The sequence below is a fragment of the Nomascus leucogenys genome, chromosome 22a, assembly GCF_006542625.1.
Source record: "Nomascus leucogenys isolate Asia chromosome 22a, Asia_NLE_v1, whole genome shotgun sequence".
NCBI lineage: Eukaryota > Metazoa > Chordata > Mammalia > Primates > Hylobatidae > Nomascus > Nomascus leucogenys.
Window position 1 is genome coordinate 41,767,042 of NC_044402.1, and position 18,050 is coordinate 41,785,091.

The window sequence follows — 18,050 nt, forward strand, 5'->3', positions numbered from 1 at the left end:
GTGAAACTCCGTCTCAAAAAAAAAAGAAAAAATCCCCAAAAACTGTACTATACGGTGTTGCTCTCTACGAGAGCTACTTTAGCACAGGTCAACTCTCAGGACTCCTCTCCGAATATTCAACATGGCCGCATGCGCGTCTATAAGCAACATGGCCGCTCTGCCAGTCACCAACATGGCAACCACAGCCTCACTGTGCCCGGAAGCATGAGAGAGCGGGTATAAGGACTATACCGGCCGCTCTGCCAACACCTAACGTGGCTCTTTATAGCTTCCAAGAAAGCGCGACACCGGAAATAGCTTTTCTGACTTGCTCATCTCCAGGGGTCATTTTCCGGTTAGCCTTCGGGGTGTCCGCGTGAGAATTGGTTATATCCTGGAGCGAGTGCTGGGAGGTGCTAGTCCGCCGCGCCTTTTTCGAGAGGCGTCAGGGCTGGGAGACTAGGATGTCGGACACGTGGAGCTCTATCCAGGCCCACAAGAAGCAGCTGGACTCTCTGCGGGAGAGGCTGCAGCGGAGGCGGAAGCAGGACTCGGGGCACTTGGGTGAGGCACTGGGCTGTTGGGGCCGAGGCTCAACCGGGGAGGACGGGCGGGATCCCTAGAGAAAAAGCTCTAGAGTCACTGCCCTTTACCAAACGGCCATTTCTATAAAGCCTCGTACATTGGTACTCCGTCTCCACCTTCAGCAGCACAGACCTTCGCCCTTCTGCAAGTAGTTCGCGGTTCCTCCTCACCCTGGGCCTCGGTTCTTCCAGCTCACTTTTACCGGACGGACGCTTGAGCCCCACCCTGGTCCGTCTTGCCCACTCCTCTTCAGACTGCGAGGACGTCGCCTTTGTGAGGCTGCTCAGCCCCCTATCCCGCGAAGCAGCAAGAACCCCTTTTTGTTGCTGCTATGGCGCTTTGTTCCCTCAGTTATAACGACTGCTTTGTAGTGGTCATTTCTTGGCAGCTGTGCGTACAGTAAGCGAGGAATGAACCTTTATATCCACAGTGCCCAATTTAGTGGCCCGTACAGAGTGGCACTCGGTGTTTCTGAATGAGTACGCCTACTGGCATTGGCTTAGCCATTTACATACCTAGCAGGAATCTGAAAACATTTGTGTTTGGTTTCCAAACTTTTTCTCTTCTCCTGTTGCCCCCATGTCACGATCATAAAACTTGAAGGAAATTTAAAAGATTAAGTTCACTGTTACCCACTCGCTACCCTCAGGACAAACTGAATTATTTAAGGCAAACTAGTAACAAAGCTCTGCAAAAATAGTGACTCAGTATCACCCTTGTGGTAGATTGTTCTAATATTTGTCAGTATCTTCAACTCCATCTCTAAATCTTGTCTAGATCATGTTAGGTTCATGTGCTCGTATTCTGGCCCCTAGAAATAGGAGATGCACTGGCAGGATCCTCCCACCTAATTAATTACCTTTCTTAAGTATCTACAGTGTTCATGGGTTTAATTAGACAAAAATAAGTAAGAAATTGCCCCTGTCCTCAAGAAGTTTAAAAAGCCTAGGATTCGGCCGGGCGCGGTGGCTCACGCTTGTAATCCCAGCACTTTGGGAGGCCGAGGCGGGCGGATCACGAGGTCAGGAGATCCAGACCATCCTGGCTAACACGGTGAAACCCCGTCTCTACTAAAATTACAAAAAATTAGCCGGGCGTGGTGGCTGGCGCCTGTAGTCCCAGCTACTCGGAGAGGCTGAGGCAGGGGAGAGGCTGAGGCAGGAGAATGGCGTGAACCTGGGAGGCGGAGCTTGCAGCGAGCCGAGATCACGCCACTGCACTCCAGCCTGGGCGACAAAGCGAGACTCCGTCTAAAAAAAAAAAAGCCTAGGATTCAAGGGTAGATGCTTTACAAAAAGTGAGGAATATGATAAGATATATGTACGAAACCAAATGAATGAATCTACGGTCTGTACAGTGAAGAGAAGTAACAAGAGCTGGTGCAGGTAGTGAAGCCATCATAGTGGAATTGGCACTTGAATTTGGCCTTTATGGCTATATAGGACCTAGATAATTAGAGAAGTAAGAGGGGAGGATAGTAGAGTAAGAAGTGCAAGTCATATGATCAGGCAATAATTAGTAGTCAAGCCTCAGAGCAGTTCCTGAATTACCTAAGAGAGAGAGTTTTTTTTCCCCTGCTCTAGAAACTTAATTGATTTATTTATAGATACAATTTTTTGTTTTGTTAAGTTTTTTCCCTTATTCTTTGGTTTCCTGTCTTGAAACTTTTTAAAAATGTGTGTAAATGATGCCAAAGACTTTTTTTGCTTTTGTTTTTGAGATAGCGTCTCTCACCGTTGCCCAGGCTGGAGTGTATCAGTCCTCCCGGTTCATCCTCCTCAGTAGCTAGGACTACAGGTGCATGCCACCATGCCTGGCTAATTTTTAACTTTTTAATAGATATAAGGTCTCATTATGTTGCCCAAATTTGTCTTGAACACCTGGGCTCAAGCTGTCCTCTTGCCTAAGCCTCCCAAAGTGTTTGAATTACAGGTGAGAGCCACGATATCCAGCCTATTTAATTTTCTTGTGGAATCTTTTCCCTTTCAGCAATGGCAGTTGCAAAAGGGGACCTGAGGATCAGGTAGTTGTTTGTTTCAACAAAGTGATCTGCAAAATTATTTATTTAGTTAGGTAGAGACAGGGTCTCCCTCTGTCACCCAGGCTGGAGTGCTGTGGCATGATCATGGCTCACTGCCGCCTTGACTTCCCGGGCTCCAGCGATCCTCCCACTTCAGCCTCTCAAGTAGCTGGGACCACAGGCGTGTGCTACCATGCCCAGCTAATTTTTGTATTTTTGGTAGAGAGGGGGTTTCATCATGTTGCCCAGGCTGATCTCTAACTCCTGAGTTCAAGCAATCCACTCACGTTGGCCTCCCAAAGTGCTGGGATTACAGGTGTGAGCCACTGTGCCCGGCATCATACTTCTTTATACTTTTCCATTTCTAAATTCATACTCTTTCAATGAATGATTCTAATTGCTCTTGGTCATTTTAAGTTTCATTTCATTTTTCTATGACATTAACTACATTTTGGTATTAACCAAACTTTGTGCTGTATGCAGACCTAACTACTAGGGCCTTGATACTTTGCTCCAGGTCCTTGCTAAACATGTTTAATATTTTTGACAATAGGCCAGGCGCGGTGGCTCACGCTTGTAATCCCAGCACTTTGGGAGGCCGAGGCGGGCGGATCACGAGGTCAGGAGATCGAGACCATGGTGAAACCCCGTCTCTACTAAAAATACAAAAAAATTAGCCGGGCGTGGTGGCGGGCGCCTGTAGTCCCAGCTACTCGGAGAGGCTGAGGCAGGAGAATGGCGTGAACCTAGGAGGCGGAGCTTGCAGTGAGCCGAGATTGCACCACTGCACTCCAGCCTGGGCGACAGAGCGAGACTCCGTCTCAAAAAAAAAAAAAAAAATATTTTTGACAATAAGACTGTATTCTCCCTGCATGTACATATCCTTTTTTATTTTTATTTATTTTTTCTTTTTTAGATATGAATATCTCTTGACTTGTATATCTAGCTAATACAGCTAAGACCCTTTTTCTGTGTGTGTGTGTAAGACAAGAATCTCGTTCTGTTACCCTGGCTGGAGTCCAGTGGCATGAACACAGCTCACTGCAGTCTCGACCTCAGGGCTCAAGTGATCCTCCCGCCTCAGCCTCCTCCTGAGTGGCTAGCACCATAGGTATGCCCTACTATGCCTGCCTAATTTTTAATTTTTATTTTTTTGTAGAAACAGGGCCTTGCCATGTTGCCCAGCTGGTCTTGGACTCTTGGGCTCAAGCTATCCTCCCACCTTGGCCTCCCAAAGTGCTGGGATTACAGACATAATTCCAGCCTAGTTAAGACTCTTACAAAAGTATTTTTGGGGTTGTAATTAAATGTATCTTGTCTTCTGACCAAGAGCTTGATCTGACCCATCATTTGGTACTGTGGTAATAGGTAAAGATGAAACATACAAATTAAACCAGAATGTCACTGTTCTTTCTGTGTTATTTTGATTATTTCAAAGAATGTATTTTGTTGAGCTTTAAGATTCTTAGGAAACCCTTGTGAAACACTGTATTGTAAGTTTATGAATCATGTTGTCATGTAAGATGTAACTCAAGACTTGATAAAAGTTCAGATTATTCCATTCGTTTCTCACTGGAAGTAAAAATTTGCCTACCACATCTGTCGCCCAGGCTGGAATGCAGTGGCGTGATCTTGGCTCACTGCAAGCTCCGACTCCCGGGTTCACGCCATTCTCCTGCCTCAGCCTCCCAAGTAGCTGGGACTAAAGGTGCCCGCCACCACGCCCGGCTGATTTTTTTGTATTGTTTTTAGTAGAGACGGGGTTTCACAGTGTTAGCCATGATGGTTTCCATCTCCTGACCTCGTGATCCGCCCATCTCGGCCTCTCAAATTGCTGAGATTACAGGTGTGAGCCACCGTGCCTGGCCACATCTTGTTTTTTATAGCATTACTGAAATCTGATAATTATCGACAACTGAACTGATTGTCAAAAGACAAGGATATAAAATGAACTAAAATGTATCCATATCGTTAATAGTGGAAAATACTATGGGCAAAATATTGGGAGACCTTTGTTAGATTGGCATTTTTTTTATTTATTTATTTATTGAGACAGAGTTTCGCTCTTGTTGCCCAGGCTGGAGTGCAGTGGCGCCATCTCACCTCACTGCAACCTCTGCCTCCTGGGTTCAAGCAATTCTCGTGCCTCAGCCTCCTAAGTAGTTGTGACTACAGGTGTTCGCAGCCTTTGGAAGGCTAAGGCGGGTGGATCACCTGAGGTCAGGAGTTCAAGACCAGCCTGGCCAACATGGTGAAACCCTGTCTCTATTAAAAATATAAAAATTAGCCAGGTGTGGTGGCAGGTGCCTGTTGTATGTACTACAGGCACATACAACCTTGCCCAGCTAATTTTTTGTATTTTTTGGGCAAAACGTCCAACAGGGTTTCGCCGTGTTGCTTAGGTTGGTCTGGGACTCCTGGACTCAAGTGATCCTCCCTCCTCAGCCTCCCAAAGTGCTGGGATTACAGGCATAAGCCTCCATGCCTGGCCTCCTTCCTTTTTAAGGATAAATAATATTCCACCATATGTATATAACACATTTTGTTCATTCATCCATGGGTGGGCGTTTGGGTTACTTCTACCTTTTGGCTATTGTAAATAATGCTGCTATGAACCCGGGTGTATGAATATCTCTTTGAGACCCCGCTTTAATTCTTTTGTTTTGTTTTGTTTTTTCTTGAGATGGAATCTGGCTCTGTCACTCAGGCTGGAGTGCAGTGGCGCGATCCTGGCTCACTGCAAGCTCCACCTCCTGAGTTCACCCCATTCTCCTGCCTTAGCCTCCCAAGTAGCTGGGACTACAGGTGCCTGCCACCATGCCCGGCTAATTTTTTTGTATTTTTAGTAGAGACGGGGTTTCACCGTGTTAGCCAGGATGGTCTTGATCTCCTGACCTCATGATCCACCCGCCTCGGCCTCCCAAAGTGCTAGGATTACAGGTGTGAGCCAACCACACTTGGCCGAGACCCCACTTTAATTGTTTTGGGCATATATCCAAAAGTGGAATTGCTAGATCATATGGTGATTCTTTTTTTGATTTTTGAGGAAGCGCCATCCTAATGGGTGTTATAGCTCATGTTGGTAAAGTGTGTATATATATATATATATATATTTTTTTTTTTTTTTTTTTTTTTTTTGAGACGGAGTCTCGCTGTCGACAGCCCAGGCTGGAGTGCAGTGGCGCAACCTCGGCTCACTGCAAGCTCCGCCTCCCGGGTTCACGCCATTCTCCTGCCTCAGCCTCTCCGAGTAGCTGGGACTACAGGCGCCTGCCACCAGGCCTGGCTAATTTTTTTTGTATTTTTAGTAGAGACGGGGTTTCACCGTGTTCTCGATCTCCTGACCTCGTGATCCGCCCGCCTCGGCCTCCCAAGGTGCTGGGATTACAAGCGTGAGCCACCGCGCCCAGCTGAAAGTATATTTTTTTAAAAAGAAAAATATTACTTAAAAAACATCTTTATTTTGGCCTGGGCAACAGAGAAAGACTCCGTCTCAAAAAAAAAAAAAAAATTTATTTTAATGGAAACAAACTATATTTGGCCAGGTTTAGCACATAGTAAATATGTGAACTGCTCCAGTATATTTCTTGAGATTGAAGATGTGCATATAGATGTTGACATGTTTAAGGATTCAGCAAATTTGTAATCAGACCATATTAATTTCAGTGGTTCTTTTCATTAAAGGGTGAATCAAGTATTATGTATTATTTTGCTGAACCCAACACATTTTTGTTAGATTAGAAGCAGAATGTCAGTGTAGTTGCAGCAGAGCGGAGGCATTGAGTAAATGTGTTGAATAAATAAATGAATAAATACCTTATGAAGGATTTGGAACCAGGGGTTCTTATCATTTTCTGGACAGTAACCGGTTTTAGGGATGATAAAACTTTTCCCCAAATGTCTGTATACATACAAAACTTTGCACATGAAAAGTTTAGGGAATTTCACCTGAATAACAATTGTATTAACCAGCAGTTAGGTTTTATCCACCACATTAAACATAAGCTCCCTCCTCCTAATAACCTTTAAAGAGATATTTTCAGCTCTAATATTCTGAACGTAATGTGGGGGAAAAAACCTCCCAGGAGGTGTTATTAATACAAGGATTCATAACCAGAATTTTTTTTTTTTTTTTTTTTTTTTTTTTGAGACAGAGTCTGGCTCTGTCCCCCAGGCTGGAGTACAGTGGCACCATCTTGGCTCACTGCAAGCTCCGCCTCCCGGGTTCACGCCATTCTCCTGCCTCAGCCTCCCGAGTAGCTGGGACTACAGGCGCCCGCCACCACGCCCTGCTAATTTTTTTGTATTTTTTTTTTAGTAGAGACAGGGTTTCACTATGTTGGCCAGTATGGTCTCGAACTCCTGACCTCGTGATCCACCCACCTTGGCCTCCCAAAGTGCTAGGATTACAGGCTTGAGCCACCGCGCCCGGCCCATAACCAGAATTACATCACCAGATATTGGAATGAGCAGTATTAAATCAGTCAGATTACCAATGAGAAAAGTCACTACCAAGTTGTAGGGACTGAAATATTTATGTTAACATGGTTCTTTTTATAGATTTCTCACTTAAAAATTTTCTCACTTACTTCTTAATTACTCAAAGAACATCTTCAGTTAATAACTGGAGAAACTGAAAACAAAAGAAGAAATGGGTGAGAGTAGAATCCTCCCACCTCAGCCTCCCCAGTAGATGGGACTACAGGCACAGGCCACCATGTGTGGCTAATTTTTAAAAAAATTTTCTGTAGCGATACTGGGTTTCACTATGTTCCTCTGGCTGGTCTGGAACTCCTGGGCTCAAGTGATCCTCCCACCTTGGCCTCTCAGAGTGCTGGGATTACAGATATAAGGCACCACACCAAGCCCTGAGTCAGATTTTAATAAATTCAGTTTCCATTAGAGTGGAAAATTTTCAAATTAATGAATTATTTATTTATATATTTTTTGAGACAGAGTCTTGCTCCGTCGCCCAGTCTGGAGTGCAGTGGCATGATCTTGGTTCACTGCAGCCTCTGCCTCCTGGGTTCAAGCAATTCTCCTGCTTCAGCCTCTCCAGTAGCTAGGATTATAACCTTGTGCCACCACCCTCAGCTAATTTTTTTTTTTTTTTGTATTTTAGTAGAGACGGGGTTTCACCATGTTGGCCAGGCTGGTCTCGAACTCCTCACCTCAAGTGATCCACCCATCTTGGCCTCCCAAAGTGCTGGGATTACAGGCGTGAGCCCCCGTGCCTTACCAGAATGGAAATATTTAAGTAAACAAAATATTTCTAAATGTAAACTAATGGCCTACTTAGTTTATTTAGCAATTTCAGTTCACGTCCTAGGAGTTTAATATTTCATCTATATTTTAATTAACCACAGATATTAGGCTTTCTCAAAGGTAACATTTTGTCCTAATTTTAGTTTCTCAAATCGTATTAAGGTTATGATGGCTACCCAGCTTGTGAAGTAATAGATGATAATAATATAGTCAGGAAATATTATTTGGTAACCAAGGCTTCAGCGAAGTATTAAGATATTTGTGTTTGTGAGTGTTGTAGGTAACACTGTTGGCCCCCAACATTGTCATTTTGTACACTTTGTTGATCAATGACCTGAATTCATTAAAATTCACACTACATGCCTCAAAAAGAATATTGGATCCCAGCCTAGGTTGTTGAGTATATTCCTGTCCTTTATTAAAATGTGGGTTGATAGAAAGGTGGTAGGGATATTTAAATCTATCATGCTAATTTATTTTCTTTGTATCACAGCAAGGATAGGGAATTAGGAAAACATTACTCACTCAATAGAGAAAAGGTAGATAGAAAATCCAGTATTATCTTGACAAAGCAGTGAATGTTTTAGTATGACTGAGGATAGGTAATCTAGTGCTAAAGTTGGTCAGAGAATTTCCTGCACAAAATGAAAGATCTGTGTATGGGAATGCTAGAGAATTTGACTTCTCAGAAATATATAGACCAACAGTGGTTGCCTTTTTTCGTTTTCACTTCTCTTCATTCTTAGATCTACGGAATCCAGAGGCAGCATTGTCTCCAACCTTCCGTAGTGACAGCCCAGTGCCTACTGCACCCACCTCTGGTGGCCCTAAGCCCAGCACAGCTTCAGCAGTTCCTGAATTAGCTACAGATCCTGAGTTAGAGAAGAAGTTGCTACACCACCTCTCTGATCTGGCCTTAACATTGCCCACTGATGCTGTGTCCATCTGTCTTGCCATCTCCACGGTAATGACCTGACAGAGTTAGGATTTACAACTTATTTTCAGTTCATGGTCAGTGTCTTATTGCCCATACCTCCCCTCCTTCTCTAGCCAGATGCTCCTGCCACTCAAGATGGGGTAGAAAGCCTCCTGCAGAAATTTGCAGCTCAGGAGTTGATTGAGGTAAAGCGAGGTCTCCTACAAGATGATGCACATCCTACTCTTGTGACCTATGCTGACCATTCCAAGCTCTCTGCCATGATGGGTGCTGTGGCAGAAAAGAAGGGCCCTGGGGAGGTAGCAGGGACTGTCACAGGGCAGAAGCGGCGTGCAGAACAGGACTCAACTACAGTAGCTGCCTTTGCCAGTTCGTTAGTCTCTGGTCTGAACTCTTCAGCATCGGAACCAGCAAAGGAGCCAGCCAAGAAATCAAGGAAACATGCTGCCTCAGATGTTGATCTGGAGATAGAGAGCCTTCTGAACCAACAGTCCACTAAGGAACAACAGAGCAAGAAGGTAGGGGTCATGTGAAAATACTCTCACAATATGCTCTAATTATAGCTTTGTTTGACAGGGATTTACCCCTAGGGCAAGGAACTGTTTTTAGAATTGAGGGTTTATAGCAGTGGTTCTCAACTGGGGATGATTCCCTGTTGCCCAACTCCCAGGGGATCTGGTAATGTCTGGAGACATTTTTATTGTCACACATGGGAGAGTGCTATTGGCATCTAGTAGGTAGAGGCCAGGGATGTTGTTAAACATCCTACAGTGCATAGTGGGACAAACCCCCACAACAGAAAGTTGTCTGTCCCAAAGTGTCAATAATGCCAATGTCGACAAATTCTTATTTAGATAATCTGTCATTGAATCTGAAAGAATTGGATCAAGAAAAGAGGAATCCAGATATATAGAAATATAGGGAGATGAATGGAGAGGAATACTAGACCAATTATGGAAATTGACTAAATAATGTGAATTGGTTCTGAGTATAAATATTGGCCTGACATGTGTTCTTACCTGTTTGGTACTTGTAGTGCGTGAGTTTGCACTAGTTAATTAACTTCTCTTGAGCCTTAGTCTTCTCATCTGTAATGTGAAGATAATACTAGCATATCCTGCCTTATAGAATTGAATAGACTCTGAGCTAAAAAGTAAAGTGTTTAGCACTATACTTTTTAGTTCAGCACCCAGTAAATATGTTTTTTGTAGAAGGAATGCCTTCCTGGGGAGGGGACGTTAACATAAATGCTTAGCGATAGGAACCAGGCCTCTTCCATTTTAATTTCATCCCAAATGCGTATTTGTGAGGAAGGACTGAACCCCTAACAAATCTCTTATCTGAAGGCACCAATTTTCCAATATTAAGTTAGCTAATTTAGGTCTAGGCACAATGGCTCATTCCTGTAATCTCAACACGTTGGGAGGCCAAGGCGGGAGGATTACAACTGAGGTGAGGAGTTCAAGACCAACCTGGGCAACATAGACCCTATCCCTATAAAAAGTAATTAAAACATCAGCTGGCATGGTGTCATGCACCTGTATTCCCAGCTACAATTGAAGGCTGAGCTGGGAGGATCACTTGAGCCTGGGAGTTCAGTGGGAGAAAGTGAGTTATGATAACACAGCTGCACTCTGGCCTGGGCAACAGCAAGATCCCATTTCTTAAAAAAAAAAAAAAAAAAAAAAAAAAAAAAAATGCTGATTTATCTCTTATAAGACATTAATGTCAAAAAGAATTTGCGGAGTTGGTCTAAGAGCCAGTTTGATCTACAAGACATTTTAAGTCCAAGGCTACTTCTGTCACAGGTCAGTCAGGAGATCCTAGAGCTATTAAATACTACAACAGCCAAGGAACAATCCATTGTTGAAAAATTTCGCTCTCGAGGTCGGGCCCAAGTGCAAGAATTCTGTGACTATGGAACCAAGGAGGAGTGCATGAAAGCCAGTGATGCTGATCGACCCTGTCGCAAGCTGCACTTCAGGTCTCTTGGAAGGGAATGAGGTGGGATGGGTTTGTCAGAAGCAGCCATTCCTTTTCAGCATATTCCTTCGTCATTGGGGTTCTGTCTGTAATCTTATTTAGTTTATGGTTTGTGTAAGTCCTCCAGACCCTGAAGGTATACTTTCAGAAGTGCATTGTGTGGGAAGAAGACAGGCTGTACTCCCAAATAACTGAGATTTTTTTTTTAAAAGCTGCCTCCCTCTTAGGATAGCAAAGTATGTCTATCTCTGAGCCACAGTGAAAGTTTAAGTATTCTGAAAGGAGGATAATCTTAGGAGAAAAGGAACCTAAACTCTTAGGTCAGTGTTTTATGCTGTTCTAACCAACTAAGTCTCCTGCACGGCTTGCCTTCCAGTAGTAAAACAGGAAACCAAGTCTTTACTCAGAGAGGAATTACAATTGTTCTGTAGTATGAATTATGGATTTCCATGCTACCTGCCTCCCTTAAAACTCCTGGAGGAAGCTCTAACGATAGAATTAGGGGAGGGTAATAAAATAGGAGACAGTTTGAAATCATTTGGAATTTGAACTGTTGGATCTACATCTGGAGCACCATCTTGATTCTCCCTTTTTATTTTCCCAGACGAATTATCAATAAACACACTGATGAGTCTTTAGGTGACTGCTCTTTCCTTAATACATGTTTCCACATGGATACCTGCAAATATGTTCACTATGAAATTGACGCTTGCATGGATTCTGAGGCCCCTGGCAGCAAAGACCACACGCCAAGCCAGGAGCTTGCTCTTACACAGAGTGTCGGTGGTGATTCCAGTGCAGACCGACTCTTCCCACCTCAGGTACCTGTCTGCTCAGAAAACTCATCTCAACTTATGGACTTATATTTGATAGGGCAGCCATACACATTAAGAAAGCAGAGCATAATTCAGCAATCTTGTCTTGCTTATTGGGAATGGAGGGGGATAGATAAGGTTGTAAGGGAATAGGAAAAATCAAATGGAAGAGGGACTCGGGCCATGAATCTGAGAGATAAAGTAGGGAAGATGACCAAATAACCACTTTATGCAGTGGATCTGTTGTGATATCCGCTACCTGGACGTCAGTATCTTGGGCAAGTTTGCAGTTGTGATGGCTGACCCACCCTGGGATATTCACATGGAACTGCCCTATGGGACCCTGACAGATGATGAGATGCGCAGGCTCAACATACCCGTACTACAGGATGATGGCTTTCTCTTCCTCTGGGTCACAGGCAGGTAATGCAATTCAGTTATGTAGGTATGGACAGATACAGTACAGAGTGAATACGGAATGGGAGATAAAATCCTGGGTTTTCCTAGCCCCACTATTAAATGTATGACTGATTTAGTCTTTTTTTTTTTTTTTTGAGAGAGTCTCACTTTGTTGCCCAGGCTGGAGTGCAGTGGTGTGATCTCAGCTCACAGCTCACTGCAACCTCCATCTCCCAGGTTCAAGCAGTTCTCCTGCCTCAGCCTCCTAAGTAGCTGGGATTACAGGCACGTGCCACCACACCCAGCTAATTTTTTCTTTTTGTATTTTTAGTAGAGACTGGATTTCACAGTGTTAGCCAGGATGGTCTCTATCTCCTGACCTTGAGATCCACTCACCTCGAGCTCCCAAAGTGCTGGGATTACAGGCGTGAGCCACCACGCCCAGCCAGTCTTTTTTTCTACTGAGTCCTAATGCCTGTTTACAATGCAAATTATACCCTGAATATATATTTAACTCTACATTTGTTCTTTGAGAAAGGTTGTTGAGAATACTGTTTTATCTTCTCATTCTTAGATCCACCATGCTTTTGGTGTTGTGCATGTAAATGTTCACTGAGTGTCTATTGAAAAAGTGTTTATAGTGTTTTTAACACATCACATATTTTGAAGGGAAAAAAAAATATGTGCATAGAAATAGTTGTTTAACTCATTTCTTTCTAGGGCCATGGAGTTGGGGAGAGAATGTCTAAACCTCTGGGGGTAAGTAGTGGTTGTGTTGCTTTCTTTTGAGGGTAATACTGTTATAGTGAGATACATGTTCTCTTCTCCCAGAGTGTTCTGTGATTCCTTGCTTCTATAAATGGTACTACCCCTAAACTGTAAAAGTTTGGCTAAAACTCTAGTTCTTTTTTATGCCCCATAGGTATGAACGGGTAGATGAAATTATTTGGGTGAAGACAAATCAACTGCAACGCATCATTCGGACAGGCCGTACAGGTCACTGGTTGAACCATGGGAAGGAACACTGCTTGGTGAGCAGCAGTGGGGCCCAATTCAATAGGTGGAGCACAAAGAAGAATCATTTGATTTCTTATTTAGAAAAAGTTCAAAAGATGTGGTTTCATAAGGTAATCTGTTATCTGTGGTGAGCAGGTTGGTGTCAAAGGAAATCCCCAAGGCTTCAACCAGGGTCTGGATTGTGATGTGATCGTGGCTGAGGTATGTGCTTCCCAGGCCTCCAAAGCTTCCACATTTTTGTTGGTATCAGTTATTCATGTTGGGTGTATTCTCATCCCAGATTTTTCTCATTTAGATCATAAACATAATAGAAAGGGCTAGAATTGCAATCTCGTGTAACTTAAAAAGCAGCTAGTTTTTACTTCCTAGGTTCGTTCCACCAGTCATAAACCAGATGAAATCTATGGCATGATCGAAAGACTATCTCCTGGCACTCGCAAGATTGAGTTATTTGGACGACCACACAATGTGCAACCCAACTGGTAAGGTGACCAGAGAATAGGCTAGTCCTCAAGGGGCTATTATTTATGATTAAGGACAGAATTTAGTAGAGCTTCACATTGTTTTCCACTAGTCCATAAATGAGCTTCACAGGACCCATAAGCCACTTAAGCTTGTATTTAAACTGTTTTATGAGATTCTACAAATATTCATTAGAAACTCCACAGGTTCTAGGACCCAGAAGCACTGCTCCCTAGGGTTTCTACTCTCTTCACAACCTAAGGATCTTCCTCAGCCATTCTATGTGATGTATTGAATCTGCCCCCTGGTGGTTACGAAGTTATCTATTTAATCTGTCAATAATTATATCTTTCACTCCTTAACGGAGCTTAAAACACATGCTGCTAGCATTTTGCCTCTCCAAAGAATACTCCCTGGTAGCAACTCTGTGAAGCAGGCCTGGCTAAGCATTAGTTACTAACCCTCAGATAATACAGATCTGGTCTATTTTAACACCAGAATCTATGCCAATTCTGAACTAGTCATTCTACCATATACTATTCTAATGTTAAGCTCTTTTTAGAATTGGCATATTTGATATGATAGGCAGTCTTCATTTGGTATGCATTTTTTTTTAACAATATTAAACCCTCTAATTCCAGGATTTCTGGTTTGCCCCTCCTTTTACCCTGTTTCAGGATCACCCTTGGAAACCAACTGGATGGGATCCACCTACTAGACCCAGATGTGGTTGCACGGTTCAAGCAAAGGTACCCAGATGGTATCATCTCTAAACCTAAGAATTTATAGAGGCACTTCCTTACAGAGCTAAGAATCCACAGCCATGGCTCTGTAAGCTAAACCTGAAGAGTGGTATTTGTACAAAAGCTTTCTTCTTTATTTAAATAAACATTTGTATTGTAATTGGGATTCTGAAGTCCATTCTGGCTCTGCTACTTAACAGTGTGTAATCTTGTGCAACTCATCTCTCAGTATTATATGTGAAATGGGAGTATTACCTCATTGGGTTGCTGTGAGGGTTCAAACTAAATGAGTGCATGGGAAATGTTAAAATGATCATTATAGGCTAGACACAGTGGCTCACACCTGTAATCCCAGCACTTTGGGAAGCCGAGGTAGGAGGATAACTGTAGCCCAGGAGTTCAAGACTGTGTTGCCATGGGGCAACATGGTGAGACCCCATCTCTACCCCTACCCTCCAAAACCATTAAAAAAACAGGAGTGCAGGCTGGGTGTGGTGGCTCACACCTGTAATCCCAACACTTTGGGAGGTCGAGGCGGGCAGATCACGAGGTCAGGAGTTCGAGACCAGCCTGGCCAACATGGTGAAACCCTGTCTCTACTAAAAATACAAAAAATTAGCTGGGCGTAGTGGCGGGCGCCTGTAATCCCAGCTACTCGGGAGGCTGAGGCAGGAGAATCGCTTGAACCCGGGAGGCAGAGGTTTCAGTGAGCTGAGATCGCACCACTGCACTCCAGCCTGGGTAACATAGCGAGACTCTGTCTCAAAAAAAAAAAAAAAAAAAAAAAAACCACAGAAAACAGGAATGCATAGGATAAAACTATGTACATAGTTGGTTGAGGAGAAGGTTCTCTAGGACAGCATTTCCTGTCTACAAACAGTAAAAATTTGAGTTTTATTTAAAGTTATCACCACTTGGACTATATGCTGTAAACTTCTGCTTATTCTGTTACAACCAGGTGGCTTCTCTAGTCTGTTTTTCTTTAGATTATGTCTAAGAAATAATGACAGACCTATGGTCTTTTAAAGATAGTTCATCAAACACAAGTGAATACAACTTTAGACTTTGGTGAAACCTCTTACTAATGATGTAGAGTTCTGCCTCTTAGATTCATGAACTGTGATAACTCAGGTAAGGATGGTAACTGCAGAAATAATATATATATAAAGAGAAATCACTCCTGGGTGATGTCATTTTCCATGTAGCCCAGTATGCCTGTGTTGAAAAGTTTTGTTCTCAAAGCAGTGTACTGATGTGATAATGGGAAATAACATTTTTTTATGAGGGAACCCTTTAAAATGGATGCACACAGTAGCGTTTTCTCCTAGGCTCAAAGCTGAGTACATTCCCATAATTTTAATAATATTTTAGGCAAGTCCTATGACAATTGTACCAACAAATTTCTTCAACCCCACCACCACCCCTACCATCTCTATGCTTAGCTTGCCCAGACTCCCTTCACCCTTTCCTCTGCTATTACCACTGATATTTCTGCTTGTGGTTGAAAGTAAAAAGCATCTCCAGATTACAGCAAATTCAGTGGCCCTGCTCCATAGCCTGGCCTCTGCTGAAGGAAGAATAGGGGTGAAACATGAACAGCCATCATGGGTTGTGATCAGGCACTACCAGAAGCCCAGCTTGTGTTTCAAAAACAGGCTCTTGGACATGTTCCCAGCAGATAACTCTTCACTGGCTTGGAGAACAGGAAGGACTATTTCACAAACACCACTGTGTTTGAATTTCTAGAGGCTACCCAGGCCAAGAATACATCCCTAAGAGAGAAAAAGACATACAAAAACAGAATTACACACAAACTGAAACAGAATTACGCCTAGATACATTTTTTTTTTTTTTTTTTTTTTTTGGAGACGGACCTCATGGGTTCACACCATTCTCCTGCCTCAGCCTCCCGAGTAGCTGGGACTACAGGTGCACACCACGCCCGGCCAATTTTTTGTATTTTTAGTAGAGACAGGGTTTCACTGTGTTAGCCAGGATGGTCTCGATCTCCTGACCTCGTGAATCGCCCGCCTTGGCCTCCCAAAGTGCTGGGATTACAGGTGTGAGCCACCGCGCGCGGCCGCTGTATTCTTTTTATCTGTCTTTTTTTTTTTTTTTTTTTTTTGAGATGGAGTCTCGCTGTTGCCCAGGCTGGAGTGCAGTGGTGTGATCATCTTGGCTCACTGCAACCTCCACCTCCTGGGTTCAAGAGATTCTCCTGCCTCAGCCTCCTGAGTAGCCAGGACAACAGGTGCCCACCACCATGCCCGGCTAATTTTTGTATTTTTAGTAGAGATGGGGTTTTACCACATTGGCCCAGCTGGATTTTTTATCTGTCTTAAACAAATAGGTTCCCAGATAATTTCCTATAGCATTATGGTGAGATAGTATCACCTTAGAAATAACAGAACAGTGGGCTTAAAAGTCAGAAGTAGAGGCAATGCTAATTTACTGTAGAGTTTTTGAAATAGGAAATAGAAATGCCTTATCCTACAGCTATAGGAAATTCCCAGGAAAATTTGGGGAGAGGAGTAAAATATCCCAAACTTCTCCCCACGTCCCTCACAAATTGCAAATTATCATGTGCTACTTTCCACTTACCATTTCTCCCCAAATTCTAGTTCCCTAAGTAGTCTGATTTGCACTAAGGGTTGAAAAGCTAATATTTGCAAACACTAACAGCTTAATGTATTATATTTTTAAAGAGCATACATAAGAGAGGTATGTGGTAACTGAAAAATGTGAACTGCTGATTGCGTCATCTTTGGCTTATGTGGCAAATGTAAGCTCTTAAGCAGGGGAGCTTTTCTAGTAGACCAGATAGATATACAGCAACCTACTCTACCTAAGGTAAGGTGACACTGAGATGCTGATTTTATGCTCAAGATTACCATGTTTCCCAATAGAATTAACTGACCAGTATCTGAATTATAAAAGGGAGAACTGTAAGCTCACCTGCAGTGCTTCACCACACACTCATTGCTGCAGTATTCATTGTCCCAGTCCTTACTCACAATGGGAGGGTTCTCACAGCCAGACCTCACACATCGAGGCTGGGGTGAGAGTGCCACAGGAGACCCACTCACCAATTCAACATCCATCTGAGAAGGAGACTCAACCTGTGAGAAGAAGAGAGCACCAAGGTGGATTAGATTGTTCCCTGCCTAGCTAACTAGTTAGCTAAATTATCTGTAGAAACCAATGAAGCAACAGGTATTACAATTCCTCACATTGGGGGGCAAAACTGCAGAAGAAGGTGAGTTCTTGGTCTCCCCTCTATAGTCCAGCTTCAGAACTTTGCCAAGCAGAATGGCGGAAGATTTTTCCCATCAGGAGAAAGGTGGCCATGTGCTAATGCTTTTTTTCCCCGTTAAGCCTGGCTAGTCAAGTGAAGTAGTGGGAATAGAGAGGTAGTGCTTTTTTTTTTTTAGACGGAGTCTTGCTCTGTCACCCAGGCTGGAGTGCAATGGCACGATCTCAGCTCACTGCAACCTCCGCCTCCCGGGTTCAAGCGATTGTCCTGCCTCAGCCTCCCAAGTAGCTGGGATTACAGGTGCCCACCACCGTGCCCAGCTAATTTTTGTGTATTTTTTAGTAGAGACGGGGTTTCACCGTGTTAGCCAGGATGGTCTCGATCTCCTGACCTTGTGATCTGCCTACCTCGGCCTCCCAAAGTGCTGGGATTACAGGCGTGAGCCACCACGTCCGGCCCCAGCTAATTTTTTGTATTGTTAATAGAGACAGGGTTTCACCATGTTGGCCAGGCTGGTCGTGAACTCCTGACCTCAGGTGATCCACCTGCCTTGGCCTCCCAAAGTGCTGGGATTACAGGCGTGAGCCACCAC

At 43.6% G+C, this 18,050-nt stretch overlaps 2 protein-coding genes across 2 annotated transcripts in view; one reads left to right on the forward strand and one right to left on the reverse strand.

Moving 5' to 3' along the window:
• METTL3 (methyltransferase like 3) lies at positions 1-14,371 on the forward strand. The gene is made up of 11 exons (XM_003260834.3): positions 1-543; positions 8,596-8,813; positions 8,900-9,304; positions 10,595-10,770; positions 11,374-11,590; positions 11,820-12,007; positions 12,704-12,742; positions 12,906-13,014; positions 13,136-13,201; positions 13,370-13,482; positions 14,140-14,371. Exons 1-11 carry the CDS (start codon positions 444-446, stop codon positions 14,249-14,251), a joined length of 1,743 nt encoding a protein of 580 aa, XP_003260882.1. The 5' UTR covers positions 1-443; the 3' UTR covers positions 14,252-14,371.
• Positions 13,337-18,050, reverse strand: part of TOX4 (TOX high mobility group box family member 4) — a 22,601-nt gene continuing 17,887 nt past the window's right edge. The window contains exons 8-9 of the mRNA XM_012498083.2: positions 17,161-17,324; positions 13,337-15,977 (exon numbers count right to left, since the gene is read on the reverse strand). Of these exons, the coding sequence (XP_012353537.1) occupies positions 15,917-15,977; positions 17,161-17,324 (225 nt within the window). The 3' untranslated portion in view covers positions 13,337-15,916. The remainder of the gene's footprint in view (positions 15,978-17,160; positions 17,325-18,050) is intronic.

Coding starts and splice junctions, on each gene's coding strand:
- METTL3 (XM_003260834.3), top strand. CDS start 444: ATGTCGGACACGTGGAGCTCTATCCAGGCCCACAAGAAGCAGCTGGAC. Junction 13,202..13,369: donor GTGATGTGATCGTGGCTGAG/GTATGTGCTTCC, acceptor TTTACTTCCTAG/GTTCGTTCCACCAGTCATAA. Junction 13,483..14,139: donor CACAATGTGCAACCCAACTG/GTAAGGTGACCA, acceptor ACCCTGTTTCAG/GATCACCCTTGGAAACCAAC.